This window comes from Alternaria ventricosa, assembly GCF_023758065.1.
Source record: "Alternaria ventricosa strain BMP 2768 chromosome Unknown scaffold_6, whole genome shotgun sequence".
Lineage (NCBI taxonomy): Eukaryota > Fungi > Ascomycota > Dothideomycetes > Pleosporales > Pleosporaceae > Alternaria > Alternaria ventricosa.
In genome coordinates this window covers 602,474-614,049 of record NW_026055686.1, presented here as the reverse complement: position 1 = coordinate 614,049, position 11,576 = coordinate 602,474, and the positions used below count along the sequence as shown (strand labels likewise).

The window sequence follows — 11,576 nt, the reverse complement described above, 5'->3', positions numbered from 1 at the left end:
AGGGTTTGCAGGGAATCTTTTTGTGACAAGGGGGCGAGGATCGTGTTTGGAGGGCTCCAGTGTGATGGTAGTGGTTTGTAATGGGGTGTAGTAAAGTGATGTACTCAGTGAGCTGAGCGTGTGAGAGAATAGTGCAGTCAACGTCATGGGAGTCTGCTTTTGAACGACGATTTTCATTGTGATTTCTTTGACTTGTTGAGAAGGCGCTCTCACGAGTATGTTCCTGAATCTATATACAATTGTGCATGAGTAGGCATATCATCTAATCTCATTTCCATCGTCTCACATATCTATCTAGCAGGTGGTGTTGCCAGTCTGGGTCAACAGGCCCAGGTTCCACGGCAGCGCATTGTAGCTTCCGGTCGCCTGAGGATCGATACCCTGGTACAAGAACCTCATACCACACGGCTTAATCGAGAGCGTCTGGTCAACCTGGGACCTGATCAATTCTCCATGGCTAATACTGTCGGACCACCTGTTTCCATTGGCAAACTCGACATTCGCCTCACCCATGAAGGGGTTCTGCTGGGTAGCGGCAAGCGGCTTCCACTCGTCGGCTTCGAGCGAGGAAGACGTCCAGGAGCGGAAGTAACGTAGGCCACCTGGAGAATCTCCTTGACCGATGCACTCGACAAGTAGGAGGTAGGTGCTGTTGTCGACGCGGTACACGGTGGCTGCTTCGAAGAGGTCGTTCTTGTTGGGCTCTGAGAGGGTAATGACAGGCTCGCTCATTCCAGCGGGGAACTGGGCAACGGTCGTTTGGCTGCGGTAAAGACGGCCGTTGTCATCGTGGGAGAAGAGATGGCAGTTGGCTTCGTCGCATACGACCCACATGTCGACCCAGTAGCCTTGCTGAGGGGTGAGAAGGCCCTCTGCGATGAGAGCGGGCGTGCCGTTAGGGTAGAAGACTTCCGGAGCACTCCAGCCAGCAGGGTTGGAAATATCTGGATTGGTGCTGTATGCCGCATTGCCGTTCTGGTAGACGAGGTACCAGAGCTTTTGTGGAGCGAAGTAGACTGCGAAGTGTTAGCTGGGGACTCTTTCTATTCTCATCCTGGTATGTATGGATTTGAAAGAACATTTTACTTACAAACTTCAGGTGCAGCCCTGTAGCCGGTACCGATGGCGCTCTGATCGAGATAGTAGAATGGCGCCTCTTGTGCCTTGTCGAAGTCGGTGAAGTTGAAGTACATCAGGTTGTAGCCTTCTTCTTTCGCGGTACTGGCAAAGACGTGGTATACGCCCTCATACTCGACGATTGAGGGATCTTTGATACCAGCGAGGTTGCGACCATCGTTCTTGGGCCTGACTAGGATGTCGCTAGATGTCCAGCTGAAAGTGCTGGGAAGACCTCCATTCTGCCTGGCAGCCAACGAACGGTGAGGGACTGTTCGAGCCAATGCTGTGGCTACGAGAGTAGCGCCGGCGAAGAGGATGGAACGCATTGTGATGGTTGATGCTTGACAACGGTAGCTTCCCCATTCCTGCTGCGGACAGCTCGCTCTCTTATAGTCGATTTTTACCTGGTTCGACCAAGCCCGTCGTGTGGAGCCGAAAGCTGGGGAAAATGTTCATTGACCGGGGTTCGTAGAGAGATCAATCTATCTGGGGTAACGGCCATCTTGGTTTTTCCGTTCACCTTTCCCTAACCATTCGTTCGTGCCTGCTCGTGATAGACACTAGCATCTGTTTTAGGCTGTTTGCCTAGTGCGTGTATGTAAACGAGCAGATCGGCCATGTCTTTCTCGACCCGTACCGTCGATTCGTCATCTACACCCTGGAGCGCGCTCCGAGCGAAGCAACCTGAAGTGGCAACGCTGTATTTCTTTTACACTAAAGATATGGTGGCTGTGGCCATCGAATCTCGCAGAGTCGCCTTCGAAATATTGGGCCACCGGGTCGATCATGGCATCCGGAGACAGGCAGGTTTTCGGCGAAGGTCCGATCACGTGGCCATAGAGCCGCAGTTCATCCGGTGGTTAACGATGGCTTGTCGTCTTGTCGTGTTGATGCCAGATGGCAATAATTCCGCCTACCACAACGCAGCTTCAGTGGCGAGCGCAGGCAAGAATTGAGCTAAAGTTGTAAACGCCTCCTCTTGAGCGATGCGTTCGTGTAGGAACGACTGTGACCGGTTTCAAGAAGCTTGGAGGCAGGCGAGGATGACGCCATGCCTATTCCGTCGCGAACACGTCGCGTCGCTTCCATGTATCTCCTTTTCGCGATAGCAATCCCAGATCCAGTACTTTGCGATGCCGACCACCTGACTTTCTATTCCAGTTATGAAGCTGTAATTACGTGCCACAAAACCTCAACAGCAGCAGCATCCAGCAGCGAGGAGTAACGCGTTGCCTCTCGTGAACCTCAAAGAAAACCCGTAGCAAGAGCCTATGTGAATGACTTTCGAGAATTCATATCTGAGCGCAAGATCAGGACCGTCGTTACCATGTCCGCCGAAACAGCTACGTCGCAGAGCGCAAGCGCAGGCTCTGGTTACGACCGCGATGCAATAATAGCAAGCATCACCCGATACTACGAACTCCTTTCAAAGACAGTATCGATCAAACCGGCAGAGATCGGATACGCTCGAAAGGGAGGGCGCTCCGACAAGAGCATTCCGCTTTCGAAGCTCCGTCGACTCGGTTTCAACGATCGAATGATCGACTTCATCCGCCACGTACCATTTTGTCACAGCAACTCCAGGCCCGTCTTTCCAGAAACAACCACACTTAACTACTACCCGCACCTTTTTAACTATCCCGAGGAAGATTACAAGCTCGAAGATGCTCACATGACGGAAATGTGGCCGTATGAAGATTCAAGGATACCCCAGGGTATCATCCCACTGTCGGTTCCTCTGGAGGGAAGCTCTCTGGGAACGTGGTGGATGCTGGATACCAACAATGGTAAGTAAAATGACGACGATAAAGATAGACAATCGGCATCAGTCCTAGTCTGCATCTTCGCTTCGTTTTTGACTCAACGCTTCATCTTAGGCGAATTGACTGCTAGTGGCCCGTACATTACGAGACCACCAGAGGAAGTCCCCGAAGACGAAGAATGGCGTTCGTCTCGACCTGTGCCTGCGGTCGCCTATTTCGACGGCTTGTATCAAGATCTGATGTCGCTCCAAATGATACCCCTGCCACACCCTTCTGATCACTGGATGATATGGGAAGCTCGAGATGACAAGATATACGCCTCCGATACCTTCATGTCATGGGCAAAAGTGAGTTTACACGATCCTACTATACACTTCGTCTCCCCCCACTTCCCCTCGCTTGTCGTATTCTCACCGAATGTCTACGAGACTGAATGGATTAACGCGACACCAGGAAGCTAGGGCTATCTATCGACAATGCCACTGGCCCGATTTGCGCTACTTCCAGCGCGCAAAGTGCCGAAGGCTTCTACTTGAGATGTGGGCAAGATATGATGCACATCAAAAGGAGTTTTACAAGGAGCGGAAACGGCAACAGCAATTGGCGTCCGCAGAAGAGCCTGTAGAAAGAGTGCCGACGCCACCGGTTCTAGAACCAGAGCCATCTCGCAGCGCGCCATGGGGAATAGAGACTATAGTCCCGCAGACTGAGTCGGACGGCATGTTTGTGAATACAACGTTGAAGATGTAGCATTAGCTAGCGGTCGTGTACCTCTACTGAGCAACGAGCCCTCCGCCTCCACCACCCGCCCTAGTATACGTGTCTAGCTAGTAAGACTGTCAAAATCCAATGTCTATCAAACTTCCATCAAGCGCTTCCTGGCGCGGGTATATATACGTGAGACTCCAAATAAAGCACTCCCTCTCATCCAAAACCAAAGCAAAAGAGAGAAACAAGACCAAAAACCCTAAACCACCACAAGCTATCCCCCCATCCACCCATCCCATCCCCCAACCCTTAAGACTCCGTCTTCATGGTCCCGCAACAACTACAAACCCACCACTCTCTCTCCATAAACGTCCCACAAACCAAACAATTCCAACCCAACCTGCCCCTCGCGGGTTCAAACGGCGTCGTCACTTCTCCACCCCCTTGCCTCCTCAGATCAGTTCTCGGAGGTGGTTTAGGCAAGTTAGGTATGGAAGAACTAGAGGAGGAGGAGGCGAAGCGCCGGTGCTCGGGGATGGGTTGGGGTGGTTGCTCGGTGCTGCAGATGGAGCAGGCGAGGTGGGCGAGGGGGTTGTCGAGTGTGCAGGTGGGGCAGGACCAGTGGTCTGGTGGGGGAATGTGTGGGGGTTGTTGGGGTTGGGGTTGAGGCTGTGGAGGGGAAGCAGGAGAATAGGGTGTCGATGAGGGTAGGGGTGTTGCAGGGAGACTCTTGTTTCGTCGTTGGTCCTCTCCATGAGGATGGAAGTTCGATGGTGTTCGTGAGGAAGAGGACTTAGGATTCGAAGGTCGCGATGATGATTGGGTGACGAGTCGCGATACGGGTCTGCCTTGTGGAGTTTGTGCGGTGCTGCGTATAGGCCGGGTTTTCTTTGACGGCTCATCTTCTGGGTGTTCAGGCATGTAATAGCCCCCCTTCCCATTAGACTTCCAACCCGAGTCGTGTTCGTCATTAAGGTGGACACCATTTTTATCGTAGTACCCTCCTGGCTGTGCATCGCCACTTCCTGGCGGACGGGGAGGTTGAGCAGGGTAATTGTCGACGGACAACCCGTTCTCTGGATCCCAGGCTAGACCGCCGTTTCCTGTTGGCGCACCTAACCTCTGCATTTCCTCTTGGTACATGAGATCTTGCAGGGCTTGTGCGATGGCCCAGTCATTTGCGTCGTCTTGTTCTGCAGTCGTTCGAAATCCATTTTGGGCTTGTTGGTCGACCAATGTTCCTGCGTTCGCAGTTCCGCTCGCGCAGCCGTCGGTGATGCTGATTCTACGTGACGCTGCATCGGCGATGACCTTTCGCATATCAACTCCACGCTGTACAGGTCGAGATCCGCCTAAGCGATGACCTCCGTCACTGGGTTTAGATGCAGCATGTCTCTTCTCGGCGGCCTTCCTGGCATTGCGGCGCATCTCGTCAAGCGGGACACGTTGACCACCTAGTTTCTTGCCTTGTCCTAGGAAGCCTTCGCCAGTGTAGCCCTTCATGAGAAGGGTCTGGTGTTCGTCGCGGAGCTCATTCCAGAGGTTGTGGAAGTTGCCGTCGTGGGGGCCAAATACGATGTGGCAAAGTTCATGCAGTAATGTGTCCATGATTTCTTCAAAGGGTAGGAACTGCCTGGCGTCATAATGATACCTCATGCGGACGAGAATCCTTTCAGTACGATTGACATTGAGACCTTGAGAGGTTAGTAGATTTTCCAGTCTTGACCTTTGATATCCTACCTAGTAGTCGAGCCGATTCGGGCAGAAATTCGCATAGTGTTCTGACTTTCCAGCCGCGCTTCCTCATTATCGGCTTCACCATGGAAGCTGCCTTGCGGAGCATGTGCAACGCCTCTTTTTCTCTGGGCAGATGCTTCAGATGCTCGTAGGCATCGAAATGCGCGTCAATCTCTTTCATGGTTGGGTTGTGTGAGAAGATACGTGCGCACTACGTGGTATACCGACTGTTGGTGTAGTTGAGAGTTGCAGTAAATGACTCAGTGGATCCAATATATGCGCGACCAACTTTGCACAGAAGATAGAGGAACCTGGTGGCAGGGCCGTGAACGAAAGTGAAAAGTAAAGAAAGATGGAAGAAAGAGGCGGAGGACGAGGCCAGCCACGTAAGCACTTCACGCGGCCTTCGCTGCTTGACGATGGCAAGGCCAGGTCGTTGATTAAACTACTTCACTCAGACAAAGTAATAACTCGCTGCTCTTGTAAACAAGGTAAAGGGCGATCGTCTGCAGGGTCAGCAAGCGCGCATATTTTGTGGGAAGATCTGATGCTAATGTTAGACTTCACCGAGAGAGTGGCGCAACGGCTCAGAGGCCGGTTGTGCCTCTCACGTGCGACCGTGTGCGGATCCCGTTCCGCGAGTCAGTGCCTGACGTAGTGGACTGGCGGAGCCGTCACAGTCAGCTGTCAAAGACTTTGAACCTGGAAGCATCGCACGCTGTCAAGTGGTATGATACACTGATACATCGTTCCTCTGTAAGACATGTCAAACGACGACCAGCAGATTCTGGGCGTGGTGAGTAAGACAACGACTTTGACTCTGCGCCTCGCTGACGTGGGTGAAGCTCGCCGAGTACACGAAAGACGTCCGCAACTTCACGGGATCGATATGGGACGCTACTGATGCGCATTTTGCGCATGTCGCCGGGTACATCAAGAAGAGCCTCCCCGAAGGATGGCTGCCAGAACGCGCTCGACCTCGCCCGCCACCGCCGCCACCGCATCCCATCACCGGTGCCTACCTACATCGCCTGCAGGACTGGGTGTCGCGAAATCGGGCTTTAACGGCAGCCATCGTCGCCTTTATCGGCACTGGGAGTTTCCTGGTATGGAGAGAACAGAAGAAATACAACCGCAAGCGACGAGTGCGACGAGCGAGCAATGGGGCAAGAACGGAGGTCGTTGGTGAGTGCTTGAGGAAGGCGCGAGGCAGTGGCTCTGACTAACACCAACAGTTCTTGCCGGACCACCCAACTCGCCCATCGTCCGATCGCTAGCCCTTGACCTCGAACGACGCGGCTTCATTGTATACATTGTGTGCTCGACCATGGACGAAGAGCAGCAGGTACTCAGCGAATCAAGAGCAGACGTGCGGCCGCTGCACTTGGATGTTGTGGACACGATGGGCACAAAACAGGCCATTCAGAACTTCAACGAGCTCCTTGTGAAACCGCACGTCGCTGTCCCGGGGACGAGCCCGCACAACCTCAACCTTAGCGGCGTCATACTGGTGCCGGACCTCATCTACCCTACCGGGCCTGTAGAAACGGTGACCCCCGAGCTGTGGTCAGACGCGCTGAATGCCAAAGTGCTCAACACTATCGCAGTGACCCAAGCGCTGCTGCCGACAGTGTGTGAGTTCAAATCCAGGGTCCTAATGCTTACGCCCAGCATCATTGCGTCACTACGGCCGCCATTCCATAGCGTAGAGACTGCGATCGTGAGCGCACTCGAGGGGTTCCTAGCATCACTCAGGGCGGAACTGGGAACCCTTGGCATTGAAGTTTTGCAATTTCATCTGGGGACTTTCGATCTCACAAACGTGGGTCCGAAACATCATCTCCAGACCAGAGGACTTGGGAGCCCACACGCTTGGCCAGCAACTACCAGAGCGCTGTATGCCAACAACTTTGAAGCGCAGACGCGTGTTGCCCAGAACCGGGGATTATTAAACCACAGCGGCTCAAGTCTTCGGGAATTGCACAACGGCGTATTCGATGCACTCACGCAGAAGCGGCCAAGGAAGGTATGGCGCGTCGGACGCGGTAGTGTGACATACGATCTGGTGGGCAACTGGGTGCCGGCTGGGATTGTTGGGTGGATGATGGGGTTAAAACGTGTGTCCCTGGACACAGCGTCCGAGCCGAAGCTAGAGGATAGCGTGCAACTGCAGTCGTGGGAGAGGATCGATGCGATCGCCTAGACGATGGACCCCAGAACCTAGACAACAAGTCGACGATGTGGAGAAGTACTAAGATGATCACGATGCGCAACGTCATAGACGGACTGTGCCTGCGGGAGTGCGTGGCATCGGCGTGACCTGGAGATCGCGCGCGGCGCTGCAAGATCACGAGATTGAGATGGTGTATTGGCCCAAGGACGGGCACGCAGGGCGAGCGTAGTGGGCAATGGCATCACGTAAAAGACCCTGAGCCCCTTGCCGGCACGGGTCTCAGCGAGTGTTCCCTGCATGGTTAGATTTGCAGGCACGCAGAGAATCCAGTCGACGAGCGGTATATAGTCACGGCGATATAGGCAGAAACAGCGCGCTCTTGACGTGAAGCGTTGCAGGAACAGTGGTTCGCAGGACGGGCAGCAGTTAAATGAGCAAAAGTCTGGAACATGTTCCGCTCCACAAGTGCCATGAGCAAATGAAGTGACGCGAAGCATGTGCCACCCTATTGACGGCCAGCGCCCGAAACGGAGGCAGGCCGAGAGGGAATACGGATAGACTAGTGAAACGAGGCACCGGAGGGAGTGTGTAGAGGCAGCTGCAGGCGATGGTGGCGCAGATGATAGTACGTGGGTGAAAGAGATGAGTTTGGTAGCTGGGAGCATGGCGATGTGAAAAGCAATGGCATTGTCAGCCCACGAGAGATGAGCTTGTGGACAGGCCGCCAATTGCTGGCAGACGTGCATGCGTGCATCGAGTGGCTGCGTGTCAGGGCGACGGCGCGGTGGGTCAACGTCGTCGCGATGCAGGGCCGACTGGTGGTAGCGGACCCTATTGGCGAGCAGGGAGCATCCCCGGCCCACCTGTGGTTTCAGGAGGTGTAGGTTTAGCTATTCTTGTACGCGAGGCAGCATAGAACATCGCGACGCCCCGGACTCTGCTCAGGGCCTGCAGTCCATCACTGATCCCTCGACGCTTGCTGTCGTATCCGCTCCTTCGCGCTGCTTTCATTCTCCCATGGTGCCCATTGCATCCACCCGCACCCAAAATACCACCCACCGCTCTTGTCACGCTGCTTTTCCCGCACGCCCTGCTCAGCCCCGTGTCTCCCGCATTCATCCCTCCAGGCGGCTTCGACGGCTTCTTTTGCCCGGTCGCGCGCATGACGGCCCAGCGTCATCAATCTTCCGCCGCACATTCCATGAACCACTAGCCCGCCTGCCACTTCCTTCACCATGGCAAACCGCTCCCAACGCCCGGGCGGCCTCGACTTCCGCTCCCAGTCCTTCGACCCTCCCACCACCGCCAACTCGCTCACCTCCACCCACCTCGGCCTCGGAAACCTCGCCAGCGCCAGCATGAGCAATCTATCCCTCGGCTCCGACCTGCCCAGCCCGCGCACCGGAGAGGCACCGCCCGCCCTCTCCCCTCTGGATGCCCTCGCCCTCCAGGGCCGCCTGCTCGCGAAGCGCTTCGAGCAGCAGGACAAGACGGGTCGCCGCCTCAGTCGCCTCGCGCCCCTCACCATCCAGAATGAATTTGGCAACCGCGGCGGATACTTCTCATCCCTCTCCAACTCGACCGTCAACTCGCCCAACGAAGATGCAGGCCCCGTCCGCTCCCCGCGCCCCGAGGCCTCGCCCCGCCAGGAGATATCGTCGGACAAGCGACACCAGTCGTACTACCCGCAGTTTGGCATGGACGAGCCCGAGCCCCAGTACGCCATTGGGCCGCTGCAGAGCCCCATGGCCACCATCGCCGAGGCCAGCCCTGCGACGCCTCCCCAGAGCTACTTCGACATCCCCAGGTCGCGCTCCCCCGATTCGGTAGAGCCGCACATCGGACTGCGCGAGGCCACGCCCGTCAGTCCCCACCTCCCCGCCGCTCCTACCTCCCACATGTTCCTCAGCCCCCAGCGGAAGCGCTCTGGCGACTCGCAGCACTCCCAACACTCGCAGCAGTCGCAGCCGCGCTCGGCACCACGCTCCAACCTGCTCCCGCCGCGCTCGTCCAGCTCCCTGCACTCGAACCGCTCACCGAGCATTCGCTCCGCCGCTGGCACATACGACGATGTCGAGGACATGTCCCTCAGCGGATCCTACGACTCCCTGCACCAGACGCGCAACCTGTCTCCCAGCTCCAGTCTGTCGAGAGCCCAGTCTCCCTTCACGCCTGCCACCGGTCCTACCATGATTCCCCGGTCACCGTCAGCTGCATCCAACTACTCAGTCGATGGCGGCAGTCTCCCACGCCCGGCCTACAACTTCTCGAGACCCAACTTCTCACGCCCCACAAGTCGACAGAGCGTCCGTCCGTCATTGGACGTAAGGTCAGATGCCGGGCCCTCGCGACAGCCCTCTGAGGAGAGCGTGAACATGAGGCCCTCATTCGACGACCAGCTTCGCCGACAGGACTCTAACGATATGCCTACTGCTCACTACACCAACGAGCAGGTCCACACTCCCGTCAGCATGGTAAGCGAGGACTTCCGCCGGTCCGGCGAGTTCGGCAACAACCCAGCCCCGTCCTACACATACACCAGATTCAACCTCCCTCGCGGCAGGGCCGTCGACCGCAAGTCTGTCGGCATTGAGGACTTCTTCAAACGGGAGATCAAGTGGGACCAGCCTGGAGGCCAGCCTAACCAGACTCAGGCGCGGCCCCCTTCACCCGAATCACCGCCTCGTTCTTTCGACCAAACACGCCAGCAACAGCCACAGGCCAGGCGAGATGCCTCCTTCGACCACGGTACCCCGTCCCTTACATCCAGCAACAGCACTATCCGCGCGCGGACAGCCGGGTCTGTTGGGGAAGTCACAGCGCAACAGCACTGCGACATGGGACTGGAGCTCCACGAAGCTGGTGAACTCCTCAAGTCTACCTATCATCTTCGTCTTGCAGCTCGCGCAGGTCTTCCGGAGGCTATGTTCTGGTACGGTCTCGCTTGCCGCCATGGCTGGGGCATGCGCGAAAACAAGGCCGAAGCATTGTCATGGCTACGCCGCGCCGTCGACTCCGGGCAGCTGGAAGTAGCCGACGATGAGGACCAGTCCAAGAATGGGCAGCTGACCGACCTCAACAAGAAGAAGCGCCACCGTGCCCAATACGCTGTAGCCATTTATGAGCTCGGCAAGTGCTACGGCAACGGCTGGGGCGCGCCTCAAGACAAGTCCCTCGCTCTGCGATGCTACGAGATCGCTGGAAATTGGGGCGACGCTGATGCTCTCGTCGAAGCCGGCTACTGCTACGCAGAAGGTGTCGGTTGCAAGAAGAACATGAAGAAGGCAGCCAAGTTCTACCGCGCAGCCGAAGCCAAGGGTGTGAGCATGGTGGGCAACAGCTGGATCTACAAAGACAAATACATGGACGACGGCTCCACCACCTCGGATGAGCGCTCTGTCCGATCAGGTCGTTCCGCCACCAAAGACCTCTCCAAAGACAAGAAGGCCCGCGACAAAAGCAGGACTCGCACCATCTTCGGCCGCAAGAAGAGCGCGGCTGAACCTCTCCCTCCTATGGCTTGATCCCACTACCATCTCGCCTTGTACATGTGTCCACGAACCTTTCCTTTCACAATCTCTTCTCGCGCACGGCGTCTGGGTTTCAAGCATATGCTTTGGAGGTCAAAACATTTTGCCTTTCGAATACCCCATATTAACGAATTCACCTTTGCCCGGCGCATAGGCTTGGCCGCTCTTACTCTTTACTTACTTTGGCCACCCCCGCGCTTCAGCGAAATTACCTGTTTTTGGACCGGACCGCCTTTTTGATCGAATATCTTCGACATGTCGATGTACCACCTACCTTTCCTTTTTTCGTCTCTCTTCGGGTTCGGTTTTCCATTCGTTTCCTTTGTTTATACCATTGTGTGTTTGTGCTTGGTGTGCCCATGGGCCGCCATTTCCTTTCCTTTTCCTTATCTGAAATGGACTCGAAGAGTTCATGTGTACGTAAAGTCTAATTTACCGGTACTGGTGTACCTGGGCTGGACTGGGCTAGGGTTGGCAAGAGGAAAGCTCTCATCTCTGACGTTGGAAGACAGTGTCATTTCTCATCTGGGTCACGGCTGCTTTCCA

General features: G+C 55.7%; 4 protein-coding genes across 4 annotated transcripts; 2 read left to right on the top strand and 2 right to left on the bottom strand.

Moving 5' to 3' along the window:
* Positions 1-294: 294 nt before the first annotated feature.
* Positions 295-1,445, bottom strand: J4E93_004288 (uncharacterized protein; the record flags this gene model as incomplete). Its single annotated transcript, XM_049342216.1, has 2 exons — positions 295-1,016; positions 1,091-1,445. The coding sequence occupies 2 exons, from the start codon at positions 1,443-1,445 to the stop codon at positions 295-297; spliced, it is 1,077 nt and encodes a 358-aa protein (XP_049200368.1).
* Positions 1,446-4,530: 3,085 nt separating this feature from the next.
* Positions 4,531-5,508, bottom strand: J4E93_004287 (uncharacterized protein; the record flags this gene model as incomplete). The annotated part of the gene is made up of 3 exons (XM_049342215.1): positions 4,531-4,535; positions 4,625-5,284; positions 5,331-5,508. 3 exons carry the CDS (start codon positions 5,506-5,508, stop codon positions 4,531-4,533), a joined length of 843 nt encoding a protein of 280 aa, XP_049200367.1.
* Positions 5,509-6,090: 582 nt separating this feature from the next.
* On the top strand, positions 6,091-7,530 carry J4E93_004286 (uncharacterized protein; the record flags this gene model as incomplete). Its single annotated transcript, XM_049342214.1, has 3 exons — positions 6,091-6,123; positions 6,173-6,512; positions 6,563-7,530. The coding sequence occupies 3 exons, from the start codon at positions 6,091-6,093 to the stop codon at positions 7,528-7,530; spliced, it is 1,341 nt and encodes a 446-aa protein (XP_049200366.1).
* Positions 7,531-8,735: 1,205 nt separating this feature from the next.
* Positions 8,736-11,024, top strand: J4E93_004285 (uncharacterized protein; the record flags this gene model as incomplete). The annotated part of the gene is made up of 1 exon (XM_049342213.1): positions 8,736-11,024. One exon carries the CDS (start codon positions 8,736-8,738, stop codon positions 11,022-11,024), a length of 2,289 nt encoding a protein of 762 aa, XP_049200365.1.
* Positions 11,025-11,576: the final 552 nt, after the last annotated feature.